Source organism: Rhinatrema bivittatum, chromosome 6, assembly GCF_901001135.1.
Source record: "Rhinatrema bivittatum chromosome 6, aRhiBiv1.1, whole genome shotgun sequence".
In the NCBI taxonomy this organism is placed as follows: Eukaryota; Metazoa; Chordata; class Amphibia; order Gymnophiona; family Rhinatrematidae; genus Rhinatrema; species Rhinatrema bivittatum.
Window position 1 is genome coordinate 99,644,522 of NC_042620.1, and position 19,809 is coordinate 99,664,330.

Below are 19,809 nucleotides of genomic sequence, written 5' to 3' on the forward strand. Positions count from 1 at the left end.
ATCGCCCCTGGAGCCCTTTTTAAATATTGAGGTTACATTAGCCACCCTCCAGTCTTCAGGTACAATGGATGATTTTAATGATAGATTACACATTTTTACTAATAGGTCTGATTTAACCCAACTCAAGGATGCTCCAATCTGCTGTGCACAGTTCACACAAGAGTCTCACATTGGTAGTCTCCAAAACTGGATCAAAAGAGCAAGAAGCAATCAGAAGTAGGTCAGGCTTCAGGCTGGCCCACAGCAGGGAAAAATGAACTGTCTTTCTGGGATCAGTTAGAAAAATAAACCACAGGAGACTGAGACTGAGACCTCCTGCTTTCAGAAAATCCAAACTAAAGTCCACAAGGATTGATGGTGCTTGAGGATGATAAACAGCTTTGTAACTCCCACATGGGGGAGTATAACCCCAGTCTCCCTTCACTAATTTCTGCACTGAACCTCTCCAGATACTCCTTTTTAGTTAGGGAAACTAAAGGTTCCCTACATAAGTTATATCAAGTACCAATTTATGCTGTTACTCTGGGGACAAGATAAGTTATGCTGTTACCCTGGGTTTTTAAGAAAAGTCTATGTAAATATAACTGTGGCTCTTAACTTCCTTGTTGACATTGTAACTGTTGGCTATAGGGTAGTTGTTATGTTAGGGCTGAATGATAACTGGCAGATGTGACACATTGAGAGCAAAAATGATAACAGATCATGAGTGGTTTCAGTTGAGCAACAGAAGATTTAAAATGACCACATTTAGAAGAGGCTTCCTTGATAATACTCAGTAAGCTAGTAAACATAGTTTCTGATTGAAGTCACTAAGTAGAAAGAAATGGGACTGAAAGAGGAGTAAAATGCCTCACCCCATTCAAAACATTTATCCTTTTCACCTGTTTATGCTGGTCCTATGCCCTCCACTTCCTGGATTCAAGAGAATCTGAGGTGAAGAGCAGTTCTGCTAAGCATGCATTCACATTCCCCAGCCAAGATATGGTAAGTGGAACCTGCTCCCAGAATCTTTAAACTGCTGTATCTCCCACATTACAAGGACCTACTTTAGGAAACAATATGCTTCAGTGCTGCGGTTACAGAGCTGTCACACTTTCCAAAGGGATGTGCTTTTCTGTTTGGGTATCACATTGTCATTTGAGATGTTTTTATTTTCTACAGCTATTTATTCTGCCTCTTAAGCACCATGAATTGTACTGTGTGCTCTAATAATTAGAAATAGGTGGGTCTGCACCACATGGACAGAGCCTATCCTTAACTGAAGCACCGGGACACACCTGCGGCCAGCGTCCTGGCGCGGGGGGGGGGGGGGGGAGGGAGCGGAGTCATGGCGACGTGTATCGGGCCTCCCCACACCTCTTCCTAAGAGAGCATGCTATGACGCGGCTTGGGGCCTTCCCATTCCAGTGGCGCGTATGGAGAGCACTGGCGACACTGGCCGATGACATCATTGGCCCTTTAAAGAGCCGCAACGGAGGCCAGGAAATCCCTTTTTGCCATGCGCCGGCACGGAAGACAGCATTGGGAGCTGGGCATCAGAAGCCCACCACGCGACAGGGAGCACCTCACAGATCACGCGATCCACATTCTCGAAGGCTCAGCCACAATTTCAGGGAGTAGAGCCCCCCCCCAAAAAAAAATGCAGGTCCGGGGGAGCAATGGAGCAGGCACCTTCAAAGGGGGGGGGGGCAAGGTAGATGGAGATCGAGGCGGTGGGGGAGATAGAGCCTCGGAGGGAGGCAATTACCTGCCTAGGGAGGCTGAGGCAGGCCAAAAGAGCCTGATCGAGATTGTGAATGGCTCAGGAATAGGGAGAGAAGCAGGCCTGTAGGGCACATGGTATGGCTAAGAAGAAAGAAGGACGATCGGGTGGGAGCATGGATCGGGGCAATATGGAGCCAGGACCGTGGCAGTAGGCCGCCGGTTCAAATTTCCATTATTAAAAAAAATGTAAATAAAAATCATATAGACCTTGCCCTATACACACACACACACACACACACACACATATATATATATATATATATAAATAAATAAAAAAAAAGAGATAAATAAATAAATAAATAGTTTAACTATGGGAGGGAAGTCCAGAAAAATGGTAGGAGCCAAAGCAGATAGCTGGGGTAAATAGTTAGTGAGGAGCTGCCCCCCACTCAAATTTAAAAAAAAAGAAAAAGAGGAGGGCGGAAGGGTTAGGAATAGAGAGGGCTCTTCCGGAAATCGTGGGCACAAAAATGTCTTCTGGTCTGGCCAGCAACACTCCCGCAAGTACCATGCCAGCAGCAGAACATCCAGGATGCAAACTGCGTGCTGTGCGTTCAGTGGCTTCGAATGAGAGAAATATGAAAGACAGTACAAACAGGGAGAGCGTGCGGTGTGAAAAGTGAACAAGAGCGGGGAACAGTCGGAGAAAAGGTCACGGGGGATGAGGTTCCAGTCGAGAGGTGTCAGAGCAACAGGCAACCATATCTGCTGAACCACAAACAAGCGATACAATGTCAGCTGTCAGCTGCACTACAGAGACAAGGGCGGAAGAGGCAATAAAGCTGGGGCCACAGCAGCACAGAGGCCGACGGCTTCTTATACACCACACCCGAGCCCCCTTGGAGGTTCGCAGCCGCAGGCCAGCTGGAGCAATTATCAAAGGACTATGGGCATTGATGGGTATCCGTGTCCACCGAACAACGAGCCATCCCTTTCTTCTTCAGGTTGGATGCAAGGATAGCCTGGACACGGCAGTCAACCATACCCTACATGGCAGAACTTTGACAGCGCTAACTGGCACCCGAGAGCACCATGAGGCACCAGCGCTCCCGGCCTATTCCCAGGATGGAACCAAGTGGGGAGGTCATGGGATTATGCAACATATGGCAGAATGAGCAGCCAAAACTACTATCATTCGCCTTGGTGGCCGTGGCCGGCACTACCACAAGGAACCTTTCCTAATCAGGATGAAGGGCCGGTGCATCGAACTGACTCAAAAGTTAACACAACTGGACCGAGACCACTAGAAGGAGACAATTCAAGAGGCATATTGGAAGCCCACACTAGCACTCTAGCATCAGCATTGGGCGGATCTGATGGACTAGTGGCACAGAGCGACAAAGGAATGTGACAGGAGACACTAAACAGACAAAAGAGCAACTACCAGCCAAACAGATCAAGCATTACAGATGGGAGACAGCAATGTTGGTGAGTCTTGGGATGAGGTCAGAGAGAGAGAGCAGAAGGCGGGTTCCGCAGGTGCAGAAAACAATATGGCGACAGCTGGAAAAAAGCGCAAGGCGAAGCAGAAGCGCAGAACAAGTTCCAGCTTAGACAGTTCTTCTTCCTCGTCGTCTTCAGACTCCACAAGGGACAGTGACCCACAACCGACGACTAAGGCAGTAGACAAGGAGTCCACCACCCGCACTCACCACTCTATCAGAGCTATGGGAAGGCGTGCCCAAGCAACTGCGCAAAAAAATTTGAAAGCGGAAATGCATAGATATTTTTAGTATCCTGCAAGGACGATGAATAACCGAGGACAAAAAGAAATTGAAGGACGGATTGGCACTGATAGAAAAGGAGAAGAGGATTCCAAAGAACATTGTTAATTGGATAAAGGCAATTCTATACATGACAAGTGTGGTGGGACATCGGGACCCTTCCCAATATGGTCCCATGTTAAGTTATGCAGTGAACATTCTCGACGTGTACCAAGAGCATGAAGTTTGGGCCTGCCTCAACTATGACGAGAAATTTCGGGTCAAAATGGAAGCAAATCGGTTCATGGCATAGGGAACTCAAGAAGTCAGCCTCTGGATACAGCAGATGACACGTAAAATGGCCGATCCAGGAGCACGCTCAAGAAACATAAGCAGGTCATCTCCCTGCAGGCATTCAGTCAGGCAGGTGCTGTCACAGGACAACACATGCTGGCATTATAACAAAACAACATGCACATTCCAAGACTGCAAATTTAAGCATGCTTGTTCAACCTGCACTGCTCCACACCCAGTAACAAAGTGCCCAAAAAGACCTACAACTAGGAGTAAGGCTAAAACGCCTTGAAAGTCTGCAGTTTGAAAAAGTGACATCACCCATCAAGTTAGAAGCAATGATACCATTGTTAGAAAGTTACCCCTCTTGCGAAAACACACAATTTGGCAAAGATTTCAAGAAGGATTCATCATTCCATTCCAAGGCCAGATAAAAGGAACAAAGACTAGCAACTCATCATCAGCAACCCAATATGCCAACATAGTGCAGAAGAAGCTCGATATCGAATTCGCACTAGGAAGGATGGTTGGTCCTTTTCCTCGGCAACCTTTCCAAAACATGTTCCTTTCACCACTGGAAGTGATTCCTAAGAAAGAAAAAGGCAAATTCTGGCTCATTCAGAATCTGTCATACCCTCCAGGAGCATCCATTAATGACCACTGCCACCAGAGGAGTGCTCGGTGCAATATGCATCCTTTGATTCAGCACTGGCACTACTCAGAGCATGCGGCATGGGCACGCTCATGCCAAAGCAGACATAGAATCAGCCTTCAGACTTCTTCCGGTACACCCAAGAAGTTTCCCATTATTGGGGTTCACATTCAAGAAGCAATATTACTTCAATAAATGCATGCCTATGGGATGTTCAGTCTCATATGCTTATTTTGAGCTATTTAGCTCATTCCGGCAGAAAAAAACAGAGTCAAGTAGCATCATTCATTATTTAGACGACTTCCTATTCGTGGGTCGAAGAAATTCAGACACCCTCGACTACTTGCTAAGAGATTTCCAGTCCATGGCCTAGGAGTTCAACATGCCTTTGGCACACAGCAAGACAAAAGGCAATGGCTATTTCCTTCCTTGGCATTGAGCTAGATTCCAGCAGGATAATCGCCAGGCTCCCAGCAGAAAAAGTTGAAATACTCCACAGGATAATACAGCAAGCGGCATCAAAGAAGAAGATAACGCTACAAGTTGCTCAGTCCATCTTGGGAACTTTGAACTTTGCATGTCATATAATTCCCATGGGGAGAGTCTTTATGAGAAGACTGGCAGTGGCCACAGTCAGGATACAGTGACCCCATTACTTCTTAAGAGTTTCAAAGGATATACGTGCGGATTTTAATGTATGGAGCTCATTCCTCAGCAACTTCAATGGTGTATCCATTATACAAGGGCCACCGCTTTCTAGCAAAGACCTGGAAATCCACACAGACGCATCAGGAGGCTGGGGCTTCGGGGCATTTTGCCAAGGCATATGGTATGCAGAGCCATGACCGGCGGAATGGGTCAACACCGGACTCACTAAGAACATAACGTTTCTGGAACTCTTCCCTATATAGGTGGCACTAACGTTATGGAGCGACAGACTCAAAAACAAGCACATAATATTTTGGTGTAACAACAAAGCAGTGGTTCAGGTATTGCATTCACAATCGGCCAAGTGCCCTATGCTTGTCAATCTCCTGAGGGAAGCAGTATTAGCAGCCTTTCACAACAGCATAAAGATACGAGCTAGTCATATGCCAGAGGTATATAACGGTATGGCCGATGCCCTATCTCATGCTAAATGGCATTTGTTTCATAAGCAGTTACCAACAGCAGACGAAGCGGGGTACCTGCAACTACCTTCGTTCTAGTTTGGCGATCCATGGCACCAGCTACATGGACGTCATACTGCCGGAGCTACAACTACGTGACAGAATTCCTGAAGAAAAATGGATGGAGTCAAGGCCCAGTCATGGATGACTTAATCGTCAAATTTGTCTCCATGGCTAAAGAGTAGGGAGCATCTAGAAATTCTGTGATAAAACACTTGGCAGACCTGTCATTCTTTTTTAAAGTGTGCAGGTGGGGAGACCCCACCAAGTCCTTCATTCTGAAGAAGATGTTGACAGGATGGTCAAGGAAGGTGGGGCCTACTATTGATAGCTGACACCCCATTACACACAACATGCTGAGGACTCTTTGGACCTATTAGCATCGATTTGCTCATCTGAGTTCAAAACTTACTAATTTCAGCTGGCATTCTCACTCGCTTTCTTCGGAGCGTTGAAGGTGAGTGAACTGGCCACCGCCAACAAAAATAACACAGGAAACAGCGGCATACTTATGAGGAACGTGTTGTAGACTCCTGAGACGTTAACCATCACGTTACAAAAGTCCAAGATGGACCAATCCGGAAAAGGAGCCACTTTGACACTAAAGCATGTGGTGGCATGCAACACCTGCCCAATATGCAATACAGAAAAGTACCTGGCGATGTGGCCAGACTGGGAGGAGCACCTGTTGGTGCATGCCGACAGGACCCCACTAGATATCAATTTGCCACTGTACTTAAAGCAGCAGTTAAGAAAATGAATCTGGACACACAAAAATTCACCACTCATTCAGAATTGGTGCTGCTACAAGTGAGGCACAAGCAGGACTTCAAGCAGCCACGATAAAGAGAATTGGACAATGGCGGTCCGATGTGGTCAATACATACGTACGGTTGGATAAAGTGAGCACATCTAACCAAAACTCTTAATTATTCTATCTTGCAGATATGCGGTGGGCTCACCACCTAGCTTGGATCATTGGTCACTCCTATATATGTTGGGCAGCCAGGAGAGCACAGAGATGAACCTATGGACCACATTTAGGATTAGTACCTTACGGGTAGGTTGTCATATGGATGGGAAAGCCCGGCATGCGATGAGACCAGTTATTGCCCCTTCTACGGCGCCTGAGAGACTTAAGGGCTGTTCCGGATGTAATAATAATACATCTGAGGGGTAATGACTTGTGCTCATTGACTTGCAAGCAGCTGATAAAGAAGGCAAAAAGAGACTTGGCCAAGATATCTGACCTGTACCTGAATACCGCCCTCTTCTAGTCGGACATAATCCCGCGGCCTAAGTGTAAAGACTCCAGATTATGGAATAGAGGTCGCAAAAAAGTCAACTGGCAGATCGGTGTATGAATACAAAAGCTGGGCAGTCAACAGATAAGTCACCAGTGGGCAGATTAAGGTTTATTGTTATTTATATACAGTTATCTCAGCATAGCCTTCACAGCGGTTTACATTTCAAATAATTATACAATAAAAATACAATCAATAATAAGGATAAAACAATAAATATACAATCAAATTACAAACAATTATAAAAGAAAACAGAATTAAAAGAAAAAGTAACTAAAACCTATTAGCTATTAAAATCTATAAAATATCTATAAATATTAAACCAATAAAATACTAAAAACATAACCTTACGTTTCCAGTATTAAAGGTTTAAAATGAAGCCTCCTATAGGTGTTAAATTTAAACGCATGCCTGTTTCTCTTTCTCCTTTGCAAGGATTGTTCAGACAGGATAGGGTACACCTGCCTGACATTGGTTACGACATCTTTAGTAATGTTCTCCAAGATGCCATAGAAGTTTGGATTGGCAAAGAAAAAGTCATAGGCTTCAGCAAATTGGTCAGTTGGGGGGACACGAGGCAAGGGTCCACCCTACGTCGTGTTTTTGGCGGTTACTTGGGTCGGTTGGGCATATTGAAAGTGGTGCCAGTGGCATCACAGGATGGCGTGGTAGCCGATCAGCACCTTGGGCAGTGCCAAAAGGTGGGGCGTGGAATGTGACGATGGTCGGGGCCCCCTTGCTTGGGGACAAGGCAGGGGGCCCATGGAATAAGGCTGCCCTGTTTGGTCCCTATGGCAGGCTGCAGCGGAGACATCATACTGGCCCAGTTATCAAATGGTTAGGTTTTAATAACATGTTAGATAAAGCTGTGGCCTTATTATACCAATGACAGTTTTGGTGGTGTCTTTTATTGGATGAGGGATACATAATTATGTTCAATTTGGTGTAAGGAGTGACGACAGCCACGCAGGTTAAGGTGGCGGCTGCTAGCATTAATAGGTGGGCCTGGCACCGCATGGCCAGAGCCTACCCTTAACCAAAGAGCCAGGACACACGTGCAGGCGGTGTCCCGGGGGGGGGGGGGGGAGGAGTAGAGGCACAGTGATGCGACAGCGCGACGACGCAGTATCAAGCTTTCCCACTCCTCTTCTCACGAGAGCATGCTACGACACAGCTCGGGGCCTCCCCAATCTGGCAGCGCATATGGGGAGTGCCGGCGGCACCGGCCAATGACATCATCGGCCCTTTAAAGGGCCGCAATGGAGGCCAGGAAATCCCTTTTCTCCACACGCCAGCAACCCACCCACCCACCCCTTTATTAATTTAGTGGGGAAGGAACGTTATTTATTTAAGGGGGGAATGTCGAGAAACAGGTGTTAAGTAATCAAATCATAACGTATAGCTTGTTATAACTGGTTAACCTATATGATAGACAGCATACACGTATTAGTTAGTGCATTTTGACAAATGTGGATCAATGTTGGGGGTTAATGTTGCAGCTGATAGGGAGGGGGCGGTTGCCTGGGCCGGTTGAGCATATTGCAAGTGGTGCAGTTGCATCACAGGATGGCGTGGTAGCCGATCTGTGCCTTGGGTGGCGCCAAACGGTGGGCGTGGAATGCGCCGATGGTCCGGGCCCCCTTGCTTGGGGACAAGGTGGGGGCCCATGGAGTAAGGCTGCCCTGCTTGGTCTCTATGGCGTGCAGCAGCGGAGACATCATACCGGGTATCAAATGGTTAGGTTTTCATAATGTGTTAAAGCTGCGGCCTTATTATACCAATGACAGTTTTGGGGTTGTCTTTTATTGGATAAGGGATGCATAATTATGTTCAATGTGCTATTAGGAGTAAGAAGGGAGGGACGACAGCCATGCGGGTTAAGGTGGCGGCTACTAACGTTAAAATAAACCACAGGAGGAGACTGAGACCTCCTGCTTTCAGAAAATCCAAACTAAAATCCACAAGGATTGATGGTGCTTGAGGATGATAAATGGCTCTGTAACTCCCACATGGGGGAGTAAAACCCCAGTCTCCCTTCACTAATTTCTGCACTGAACCTCTCCAGATACTCCTTTTTAGTTAGGGAAACTAAAGGTTCCCTACATAAGTTATATCAAGTACCAATTTATGCTGTTACTCTGGGGTCAAGATAAGTAATGCTGTTACCCCGGGTTTTTAAGAAAAGTCTATGTAAATATAACTGTGGCTCTTAACTTCCTTGTTGACATTGTAACCGAACCGTTGGTTATGGGGTGGTTGTTAGGGCTGAATGATAATAAATGGCAGATGTGATGCGTTCGGAACAAAAGTGATAACAGATCATGAGTGTTTTCAGTCGAGCAACAGAAGATTTAAAATGACCACATTTAGAAGAGGCTTCCTTGATAATACCCAGTAAGCTAGTAAACATAGCTTCTTGATGATGTCACTAAGTAGAAAGAAATGGGAATGAAAGAGGAGTAAAATGCCCCACCCCATCCAAAACATTTATCCTTTTCACCTGTTTATGCTGGTCCTATGCCCTCCACTTCCTGGATTCAAGAGAATCTGAGGTGAAGAGCAGCTCTGCTAAGCTTGCATTCACATTCCCCAGCCAAGATACGGTAAGTGGAACCTGCTCCCAGAATCTGTTAAACTGCTGTATCTCCCACATTACAAGGACCTACTTTAGGAAACAATATGCTTCAGTGCTGTGGTTACACAGAGCTGTCACACTTTCCAAAGGGATGGGCTTTTCTGTTTGAGTATCACATTGTCATTTGAGACGTTTTTCTTTCCTACAACTATTTATTCTGCCTCTTAAGCACCATGAATTATACTGTGTGCTCTAATAGTACCACATTCCTCAGAGTCTGTCATGCTTTCAGAAAGTATTTTCATGTGCCATGAATGGCTTCCTTTGTATAGCATCTAAGTGCCCTTGTAAAGATTAAATGTTTTTGTAACAAAAAATGATTGCTTGCTTCCTACAAATGTCTCTACCTAAAATAAATACCTGAAACCTATTGGCATTATAATCTTTCTTGGTCTTGTACTCCTGTTGAGTTTGCTCAGTAATATTATGTAGGGCTTTTGCTTTTCCAGATTAATTTTCTTGTATCCTTTGCATCCAACAGAGACTCTCTGCTGCTGGCAGCACCAATTTCTTCTAGATGCTGGTAGCCTTTGCAACACAGCGGGTTTTTTGTTTGTTTGTTTTTTCGGTGGGGGAAGAGAGTGAGTTGGAGCAAAGCCACAATTCCAACCTCCCGATTTTGTCTTTGTTGAAACTGGAAATCATTTGGAAATTTGAGCAATTTTTAAACTGCCCAGGTAGATTGCAGCTCTGCAAGCTGATTTTTACAGAGCAACTCCTCACAGAAATCCTCTTTTGAAAACTGGAGCCAGCAAAGACCATAGTGACAAAAGTGCCTACCAGCTTTGCATCTGCTTTTATATTGTATTCTTTTTTTTTTTTTAATTTTTGCATTGTTATTATGTTGTTTTTATATTTTATATATTATTGATTGTTTGGTAATTTTGATTGTATTTTTATTATTTTATATTTTCACTTGGGTAGCATGTTTTATCAAGCAGGATATTGTTTCAGTAAATGAAATGAAAAAATGAAAATGCATGCGTTGAAAATCCTTTTTAACTTGCTATATATAAAGAAAATGAAATGCAGAACAAACCATGCTAAAATGAATGTGATCATGTTAGTACAGCTGAGGTCTGGCTACTGATGCAATTAATAGCCACTGCTATTAATTGCAACAGTAGCATAGGATCTTCTTGGAGTTTGGGTACTTGCCAGGTTCTTGTGGCCTGGTTTGGCCTCTATTGGAAACAGGATGCTGGGCTTGATGGTCTGACCCAGCATGGCAATTTTTTGTGTTCTTATGTTCTTAAGCGCTAAAACTCAGTGATAGCTGAACCAAAGTCAAAGGGCACGTAAACACACGGAACCTCTTGCCCCCTGATATAGCCCCCACCTCTACCCAGCCCCATATCCTCCATATCCTCCACCTATCAGATCTTCATTCTGGAAAAGACCTCTCCCCCCAGGGGCACCCTTGACAAGTACCATTCTTCCCAGAAGGATCCACTGAAGACTGGCGGGGCAGTAGTAGGAGGGGGCAGCCTAGCTGCGTCCTGCCATATCATCATCCTGCTTCTAAACAGCAGTCTTGCAGGCTCGTACTTTGAACTGCAGGGTACATGTGTGGCTTAGTACTTAGGCCCAGTAAATACACACACAGATGAGCTATTTAGAATTTTGCTGTGCATACTGCCTTTCTGGATGCTGATGTCTGACTGCATAAATGGTTCTAATTAGGAGCTTGAAGTTTAAATCTCTGGTTCATTAAATAATTAAGCCATATGTAGTGAGGGCTCTGTTTTCAAATGTGTTTTACCTTAAGCACAGAATAGAAGAAAATCTATACTGAATGCTGGAGTCCTTAATGATTTCATACTTACAGATGTTGGTCACAGCAGCAAGCCTTAAGAAAAGGTTTGTGTGCTTTCCTCCTTCTTTTTCTTTGTTTTTAATAGCATGTTTGAACTGTTCTCTTATTTTTGCAGCATTTTGTTATGCGCGAGGTTAAACGGTAATTAAACGGTGCAGGATGAAAAGATGGCACAGCAACGGCTTCTACCACCAGGCCCTGACAGCTTCCACTACTTTACTAGAGAATCTCTTGAAGCTATTGAGAAGCGTATTGCAGAGGAAAAAGCTAAGAAGCCCAAAGAGGAGCAAAGAGTGGAGAACGATGAAAATGGCCCAAAGCCGAACAGTGACTTGGAAGCTGGAAAATCACTGCCATTTATATATGGTGACATTCCTCCAGGAATGGTTTCAGAGCCTTTGGAGGACCTGGACCCATATTATAGTAATCAGAAAGTGAGTGTTTGCTAAGCTTTTCCTCTTGAGGTTTCTGTACTAGTTCTTTGTAACCTTCAGTATATTATTGTCAGTATACCAAATTCTTTGCATTAGCATATGGAGGTTTGCCCAAAACGAGGTAGTGGAGAAGAGCTCACTGGAGTATGTTGTCTTCAGTCAGCTTCATTTAGAATCATGATTTCCAAATTGGCAGAGTTTGTGTGTCTTTCTTTCTTTCACGTATATTGTGCTGCCAACAAAAGCATACACATACCTGTACTTTACAGAGTACATATATGCAGAAATTACTAACAATGTGTTTATTATCAGCAAAGGCCAGCATGTATACATGCTAGGAAAATGCTAGGGATTCTTGTTAGATGCAATACAAAAGCGGTAGTGCTTGGACTCACTTTTGAAATATACTAGCATTTGAAGATTTTCTTACATTTAAACTTTCAACATTTTACTTAATAAAAATTAGCAGGCTTTTTACTTTAAAATAAATCACATAATCAAACTCTCTTCAAGATTTAAAATTCTAGAATACTTTTCTTTGAGCATCTAAGTAGAATGCCACATTTCCCAGAATTGTGAGGCCTATTGGAAAATTATTATACATAGTCAGAAATATAAAACGAAACACATTTAAAAAAGAAATAATTGTACTTTATGCATATCTGACATTTTTAGCTAGTATCATATTTGTAATAATAAGGCTATTCAAAAGATTTATTTCTCCAATACTTTAATGAAAAAAAAATCTAAATAAATAATGCTAAACTTGTGAATCTATTACATTCAAGGCCAGAGAGACAGCTCTAGATCCCACCATCCATTTTCTGTCTCTTTGGGGGTTATTTTGTAAGCCTATCTCACGCGAAAAGGGACTTTTCGTGTGCGATAAGTTGCCGGGGGCGGAGTCGGGGCAGGGAGAGAAGGAGTCAGGGCGGACGCGGCAGTAACTTCGGTGGCGGCAATAAGGTAAGACCCATTATCGCTGCCAGTAGCGACCCAATAGCGCCACCTTTCACAGTGGCGCTATTGGGTGCGAAAGCCGGCAGCGATAACACCGAGGTGGTGCAATCGCTGCCGGCTTTCGCAGGCCCGCCCCCCCCTTCACCCCCCTGCCCCCGTTACCGCCGGGATTCTCCATTCTCTGGGAGAATGGAAAACCCAGGCCTTAGGTTGCTAACAGAAGTAGATTGTGATATTGTGCATTAAGGCATCCACCACTGGGCCAGTCAGGCTGCTGCTGACCATCGCCCTTAAAGGCGCAGGGGGTTATGCATTGTCAGGAGGATGTGCTGCACCTCCACCTTCCAGTGGAGATGCAGCACATCCTTGGTGCTCTTTCCTGAGATCATATTTTCATACCTTCAGTCCCTGCTTGCCAGCTAGCATCCAGATCACAGGTGTCCCCCTGTGCTTATGGGATTACTCAGAGTGAGTAAGCTAACCTCTCCTATGTGGGTTATACCTGCAAATAGGGAATCGGTCAAAAAATAACCCAAGTGATCCAGACCTCAGCACTCATTTAAAATGAGAACCTTTGTTTTGGCTTTTACCTACTGTGCTCTTTGTTCGCGTGCTATGCTCCTGAAACACATCCCTTTGAGAACAACCTTCTGTCTTGTCCAAATGTCCACTCTGAGGTAATTTTCTGCTGAATTCGTCATTTGAAAATCTCTCTTGCACCCTTTCTGTGTATAAATAGCTTTACTGATCTGTGGACTGCCATGGAAGTTTCAATTTTTTGTGGACAGCACTAGAAAGATAAACAGATATGAAAGTTTTATATATTGATTGCTACATATACATGATACATTGGATTAGAACATAAAGCATTAATTCCTTAATGGCAATACTGTTTCATAATCTTCAAAACCGACAAAAGGACAGGCACAACCCCACCATTAGTGCTTGTAATTTTTCTTTTTATTCATGAAATCCTGTTACCAACAGTACCAGGTTTCATCCAGTGCACCTGTTTTTATAGTCACTTCCTGTTCCACCAACTCAATAATTTAAAATGGCTATGGTTTCTTCTCATACTTAAAAGTAATATATACAAGGAAATAGAATGTAGTTTGCCCTGTAATAATAATAATCACTTCCTGACAGAATGTGCTTAGCTCAGGGTATTTTTGGCTTAAATAAACACAGAAAACCTCCATTAAAATGTCTGCAAGGTGTTTTTATTCTGAACCATCAGAGTGAAAGAAGCAGAAGGAAAAGCTGACTCATTGCCTAAGATTTCCATATATCATCAACTGAATAAATGTATTTATTTTCTTAGATTTATTGCATGCTTTTCTAAAAGTCCAAGGCAAGGTACAACAAATAAAATAGTTATACAATGTCAAATAGCATTATAAGAAATAAAACATCAAAATACAGAAACCAGTAAAATCCAACAAATATAAAAAAAATGAACAACCAATTGAGCTAAATCCAACTAAATTCTACCAAACCCTAAACTATCCAACAAGGAGGCATATAAAACAGAAATAACAAAACAGTATAAAATTGTAGCAAATGAAGAATAAAACATGGAAAGAAAACTACTAAATCTGTAAAAATAAACCCAAAAGTCCAAAGAAAATAAATGCAGGGAGCTGAAATACACTGATACTACAATACCATCAATACCATGAAGCTACAAACTGAGGCCTAGATTCATCATTTTGCAATAAATATAGTGGCACTGTACACCAAGGAGGAATAATCATTTCACCAACATGACTACTGTTTGCCACTCTGAAACTTTAATCTTTACTCCATTCCTCTTAGGAGAGGATACCTTGACAACTTGGTACTGACTATACAGAAAAACAAAGCACAGCGACAGAAGGAGGATAGGAAACATTGTGCTTGGTCTGCCTCACACACCTCAGGCATCCTCAGACTTTTTAGTAGTACAGAATGTGAAACAGATGATACTATAGGAAAGGCATATTACAAACTAGGCAGTTACAGCATATATGCAGACACATATACACATTCATATATCCCTTTTCAATCAGCTAAGGATGAGAAATTCAGTCATTATAACGTCAGACTGTACCTGCCAGCTTACGTTTTGACTTACAGCCCAGTCTCTCTCTCTGTTGCTGCTGCAGTGCTTGAAGATTAAAAAAAAAGAAAATATTGGGATAGTGAAAGAAAACAATTTAATCAAAAACAAAGGGAAAAAATCTTTCACTCAAATGTAGCAAAATATTTAAATAATGTCTGGGATTATTCTAAATATTTTACTGTGCTTGAAGATTCCACATCCTCTTGTACCTTGAGAATGCTACACTTTAAACTCTACTGACTCTTTTGCCAGCTAAAGAAAGCAATGTTAAACACCCATGATGTACGTCAGAATGAGGGACAGAAAGAGTCTAGTGTGGCTCAAACAGTAGAAGTGAGTTTTCATGAGGTCAAGTATACACTAAATTTTGCACTGATAGACACTATTTTATCACGCTTTTCAGTTTGCAGTATTTCAGTTGTTTTAATTTTAGTTGATATGTGATTTTATGTATTTTATTTTCTGAATTTGATGTTGTATTTGGTATATGTCATGTTGTATGTTTAACTATTACTGTTGAAATGTATTTTATGTGTTATGCTTTGTATTCACCCAGAGCCCTTGTTCACTGTGGGGTGGATTTTAAAAGGCCCGCGCGCGCCTATTTTGCATAGGCCGCCGGCGCGCGTAAAGCCCCGGGACGCGCTGGGCTCGGCGCGCGCAGGTTGCACAAATGTGCACCCCCTTTGCGCGCGCCGACCCCGGATTTTATAAGATACGCGCGGCTACGCACGTATCTTATAAAATCCAGCGTACTTTTGTTCGCGCCTGGTGAGCGAAGAAAAGTACGCGATCGCGCAAGTATTTAAAATCTGCCCCGTATGAATATGCACGGCCATACAGAGTGGCTGCCACTTAGCCACCTAATTATTTATACAGCTAAACAGCTGGATAAGTGAAGGGCAGGACGAGGTATTCTAGGGCAGTGCTACTTATCTGACTTTCTGGATTCAGCATCCCTGCTCACCATTTAGTTACTCACATTAGATTATTTTGTTTCTTGTAAAGTGCCCTAAGTCACCCCAAAAATAATGTAGATAAATAAAAATGTTTCTTAGCAGATAACATGAGAAAAATAATGAAAATGCAGTAGCAGAAATGATGTGTTAATGTTTTAAACGGCCTAACCTTTCTTTCTTCTTTTCTAGACTTTTATAGTATTGAATAGAGGGAAGGCAATCTTCCGCTTCAGTGCCACATCTGCCTTGTATATTTTAACTCCTTTCAATCCTCTTAGAAAAATAGCTATCAAGATTTTGGTACATTCATATCCTTTTCAGCTGGTTGTTATAAAAAAAACTTTACTTTTCAAAAAACTACACTATTCAATACAGAAAGTGGTAATAGGCTAATTCATATTTTGGAGTTCCCTGTACGTACCCGGATCAGTCCAGACCATGGGTTGAGCCCCCCATCCAGCAGGTGGAGACAGACCAAAGTTCTAAGGGCAGCCTATATAAGGACAGAACCCACCCTGGAACCCTCATTATTTGTCTGTCTCCAGCAGGTGGAACAGCTCACCCTGTGGTTCCCTGTTAGCTTGCCCTCTGTGCTCTTTGGTGTTTTCTTCTTTCTTTCTGGGGCAAGCTCACACAAGTACATTTTTAGTTTGCCTTTCTTACATATTAAAAAAAAAAAAAAAAAAAAAAAAGAATTTTACAGAGACTGTGTTAGGGTAGACAATTCTGTCTCCCTTGCTCTTGGGGTTCCTAGTGGGGCTTTGCCCCTTGATTTTTATCAGCCTAGGTTCCCTTCCCGGTGACCTAGTGTGGGTGATACTGGTGTTGCCAGTCCCTCTCCCCACTTTCTCTGCTGCCGTCCCCTGAGATGTATATTCCTTGCTTGGGCTGTCAGGGATGTCTTTTCCCCTGTCTCTGTGAATAAAAAAAAAAGAAATAAATAATAAGGGAGATTTTGTATTTTATCACAGAGGACCATTCCGTTTTTGTTTAAAAAAAAAAATAGTAAGGCAGCAGCTTTTTGTGAGGAGGGAGCAGGGTTCAATCTCCCGCCCAGCTCCTCAGGGGCTCCCTGGTCAGCTGTTTTTAATTGACATCGCAGCTGTTTTTTTCCCTGCTCATGCCACGGCCACTTTCTTGTATAGCGTGTGCAGAGTCGGCCTCCCGACTCTCCCGCGAGGGGGTATGCTCCAGGTGCCTTTCGGGGGGGGGGGGGGGGGAAGGCTCCTCTTCAGTTTCGCATGCTTTTAAACCTCGGGGGTCGGACTCCCCAACGTACAGCCAGGCCGTTCCCGTCTCGGGAATGGCGGCCATTTAAGGTGTTTCTGAGGAAACACAGTCTACCTCTCCTGGGGCAGGGGACCTGATTTCTTCACTTTTACCCCCCGATTTGAGCCCGGTTCGCTCTTGGGGAGGTGGCTCGGACCCCCCCGTGGGAAAATCGTCCCAGACCCGTTTTTCTTCAGATTTTGTTCTTTTGCTTCATGAATCTTACTTGGCTAGCTTACAGAGGGAGGTGGACCCCCCCTATAATTCCCCCTCCCCTGAATCATCTTCTTTTGCCTGTGCCGTCCCTTGTTCCTATTCCAGACCCTCAGGGCTCGGTCAGTGTTCGGGTGGTCCCAGGAACTCCCCCGCCCCGGTAGACACCCCCCATCCCCCAGCCTTCCATGGACCAGTTGGATAAAGGGGAGAATTATATCTCGGCCCAAGCCCCCCCACTGGAAGGCGACGATCCCCGTGTTCTGCACTTGTTTCAACGGGAGCAACTAGAGCCTCTTATTCCTTTTGTTCTCCAGGAATTGAGAATTGAAGCCCCCCCCAGATGATTCTGTGGCGGCGGCGATGACACCAAATGTGGACCTGGTCCTGGCGGGACTCAGGGCGTTACCGTGTACCTTCCCTTTTCATCCGATGCACCGCTTGCTCCTCCTCCGGGAATGGGAGTCCCCAGAGACAGGTCTTCGAGTTGGTAGGGCTATGGAAAAGCTCTACCCGCTCCCTGAGAACTGCCTGGACATGTTAAAAATTCTAAAAGTTGATTCTTCTGTTACTGCGGTGACAAAACATACCACCATTCCGGTGGTCGGCGCCACAGCATTACGGGATGTGCAGAACCGTAAGCTTGAATTATATTTGAAGCGCATTTTTGAGGTTTTAGCTCTAGGAGTCCGGGCAACAATTTGCAGCAGTCTCATGCAGCGGGCAAGCCTTAGGTGGATGCAACAGTTACTCAGCACCCAGGACCTCCCGTCTGCAGAGGCTGAGCAAGCTCAGCGTTTGGAGGGCGCTATTGCCTATGGTGCGGATGCCTTTTATGACTTGCTTCAGGTCCAAGCAAAGGCTATGGGTTCTGCGGTCTCGGCCCGACATCTTCTATGGCTACGTAATTGGTCCGCTGATGCTTCTTCTAAGGCTCAGTTGGGCACTCTTCCTTTTAAGGGCAAGTTGCTTTTTGGTGAGGACCTGGAGCAGTTTATTAAATCCTTCGGTGAGAACAAGGTCCACAAGCTGCCAGAGGACCATCCCAAGCAGTCGAAGTCTTTTTTCCCGACTCGCACTCGCTTCAGGGGGAACCGCCGATACGGTAACAAGGCCCATGGATCCTTCCCCAGGGGAGGCATATCCAGGTCACAGTCTTGGTCCCATTCCTTTCGTGGCCGTCGAGGCTTCCGAGATGGCCATCAGCAACTCACGACCGCTAAGTCAGCTCCCCAATGAGATTCGGCCAGTCCATTCCTCCGCTCGAAACTTAGGTGGGCGTCTTTCTCTGTTTCTCAAGGAGTGGGCCAAAATTACATCTGATCTCTGGGTTCTCAAAGTGATAGAACACGGCTACGCGTTAGAGTTTGCCAGGGACCTGCAGGACCTATATATTGAGTCCCCTTGCGACCGTTCCAAGCGGCCGGCGGTTTGTCACACCCTGTTGAGACTTCAGGAATTGGGGGTGATCCTTCTGGTACCAGTGCAAGAACAGGACGCTGGCCAGTATTCAATTTACTTCGTTGTTCCCAAAAAGGATGATTCTTTCCACCCTATTTTGGATCTCAAGAGGGTCAATCGAGCTCTCAGGGTTCCCCGTTTCAAGATGGAAACCCTGCGTGCAGTAATTGCGGTGGTCCGTCCCGGCGAGTTTCTAACTTCCCTCGATCTGACGGAGGCCTATTTTCACATCCCCATCCATCGGGAACACCAAAGGTTCCTTCGTTTTCAGATCCTAGGCCAGCACTTCCAGTTTTGGGCCCTTCCCTTCAGTCTCGCAACTGCTCCCCGCACCTTCACCAAGATAATGGTGGTCGTTGCGGCAGCTCTCCGATGAGAGGGGATATTAGTTCATCCTTATCTGGACGACTGGTTGGTAAAGGCCAAGTCTGCTGCCCTTTGCGTGCTCGCGGTGGATAGAGTATTGGCCCTTCTCACTTCACTCGGCTGGATAATCAACTACTCCAAAAGCAATCTTCGGCCCTCACAAGAGCTAGAATTCCTGGGCGCTCTTTTCAACACCCGGGTCAGGAAAGTTTTTCTCTCGGACTCACGGGCACTCAGCCTGATCGATCAATTGAACATTTTCGTCTCTCTACCACTTTCCACGGCGTGGGATTATCTGCAGGTTCTAGGGACCATGGCTTCCACGATTGATCTCGCTCCCTGGGCGTTTGCTCATATGCGTCCTTTACAGAAAGCTTTGTTATCCCATTGGAAGCCAATATCCGAACAATACCAGGAGATTCTCCCTCTCTCCGACTCTACCATTGCCAATATACAATGGTGGTTCTCCCCGGCTCACATTCTCAAGGGGATGCCTCTTCTGACTCCCTCTTGGATCATAGTGACAACGGATGCCAGCCTCTCCATTTGGGGGGCCATCTGCCAATCCCAAATGACTCAAGGTTTCTGGTCCCTGTCCCAGTCACGGTGGTACATCAATCATCTAGAAGCCCAAGCGGTTCACCTGGCCCTCAAATTTTTTTCTTCCTCTGATTCGCCACAAAGCAGTCCGGGTGCTTTCTGACAATTC

General features: G+C 44.8%; 1 protein-coding gene across 1 annotated transcript in view; it reads left to right on the forward strand.

Annotated features, from left to right (window-relative positions):
* The first annotated feature begins 9,355 nt into the window (after positions 1-9,355).
* The window catches only part of LOC115093624 (sodium channel protein type 2 subunit alpha-like), a 279,971-nt gene continuing 269,517 nt past the window's right edge, over positions 9,356-19,809 (forward strand). The window contains exons 1-3 of the mRNA XM_029605640.1: positions 9,356-9,489; positions 11,453-11,771; positions 15,981-16,099. Of these exons, the coding sequence (XP_029461500.1) occupies positions 11,505-11,771; positions 15,981-16,099 (386 nt within the window). The 5' untranslated portion in view covers positions 9,356-9,489; positions 11,453-11,504. The remainder of the gene's footprint in view (positions 9,490-11,452; positions 11,772-15,980; positions 16,100-19,809) is intronic.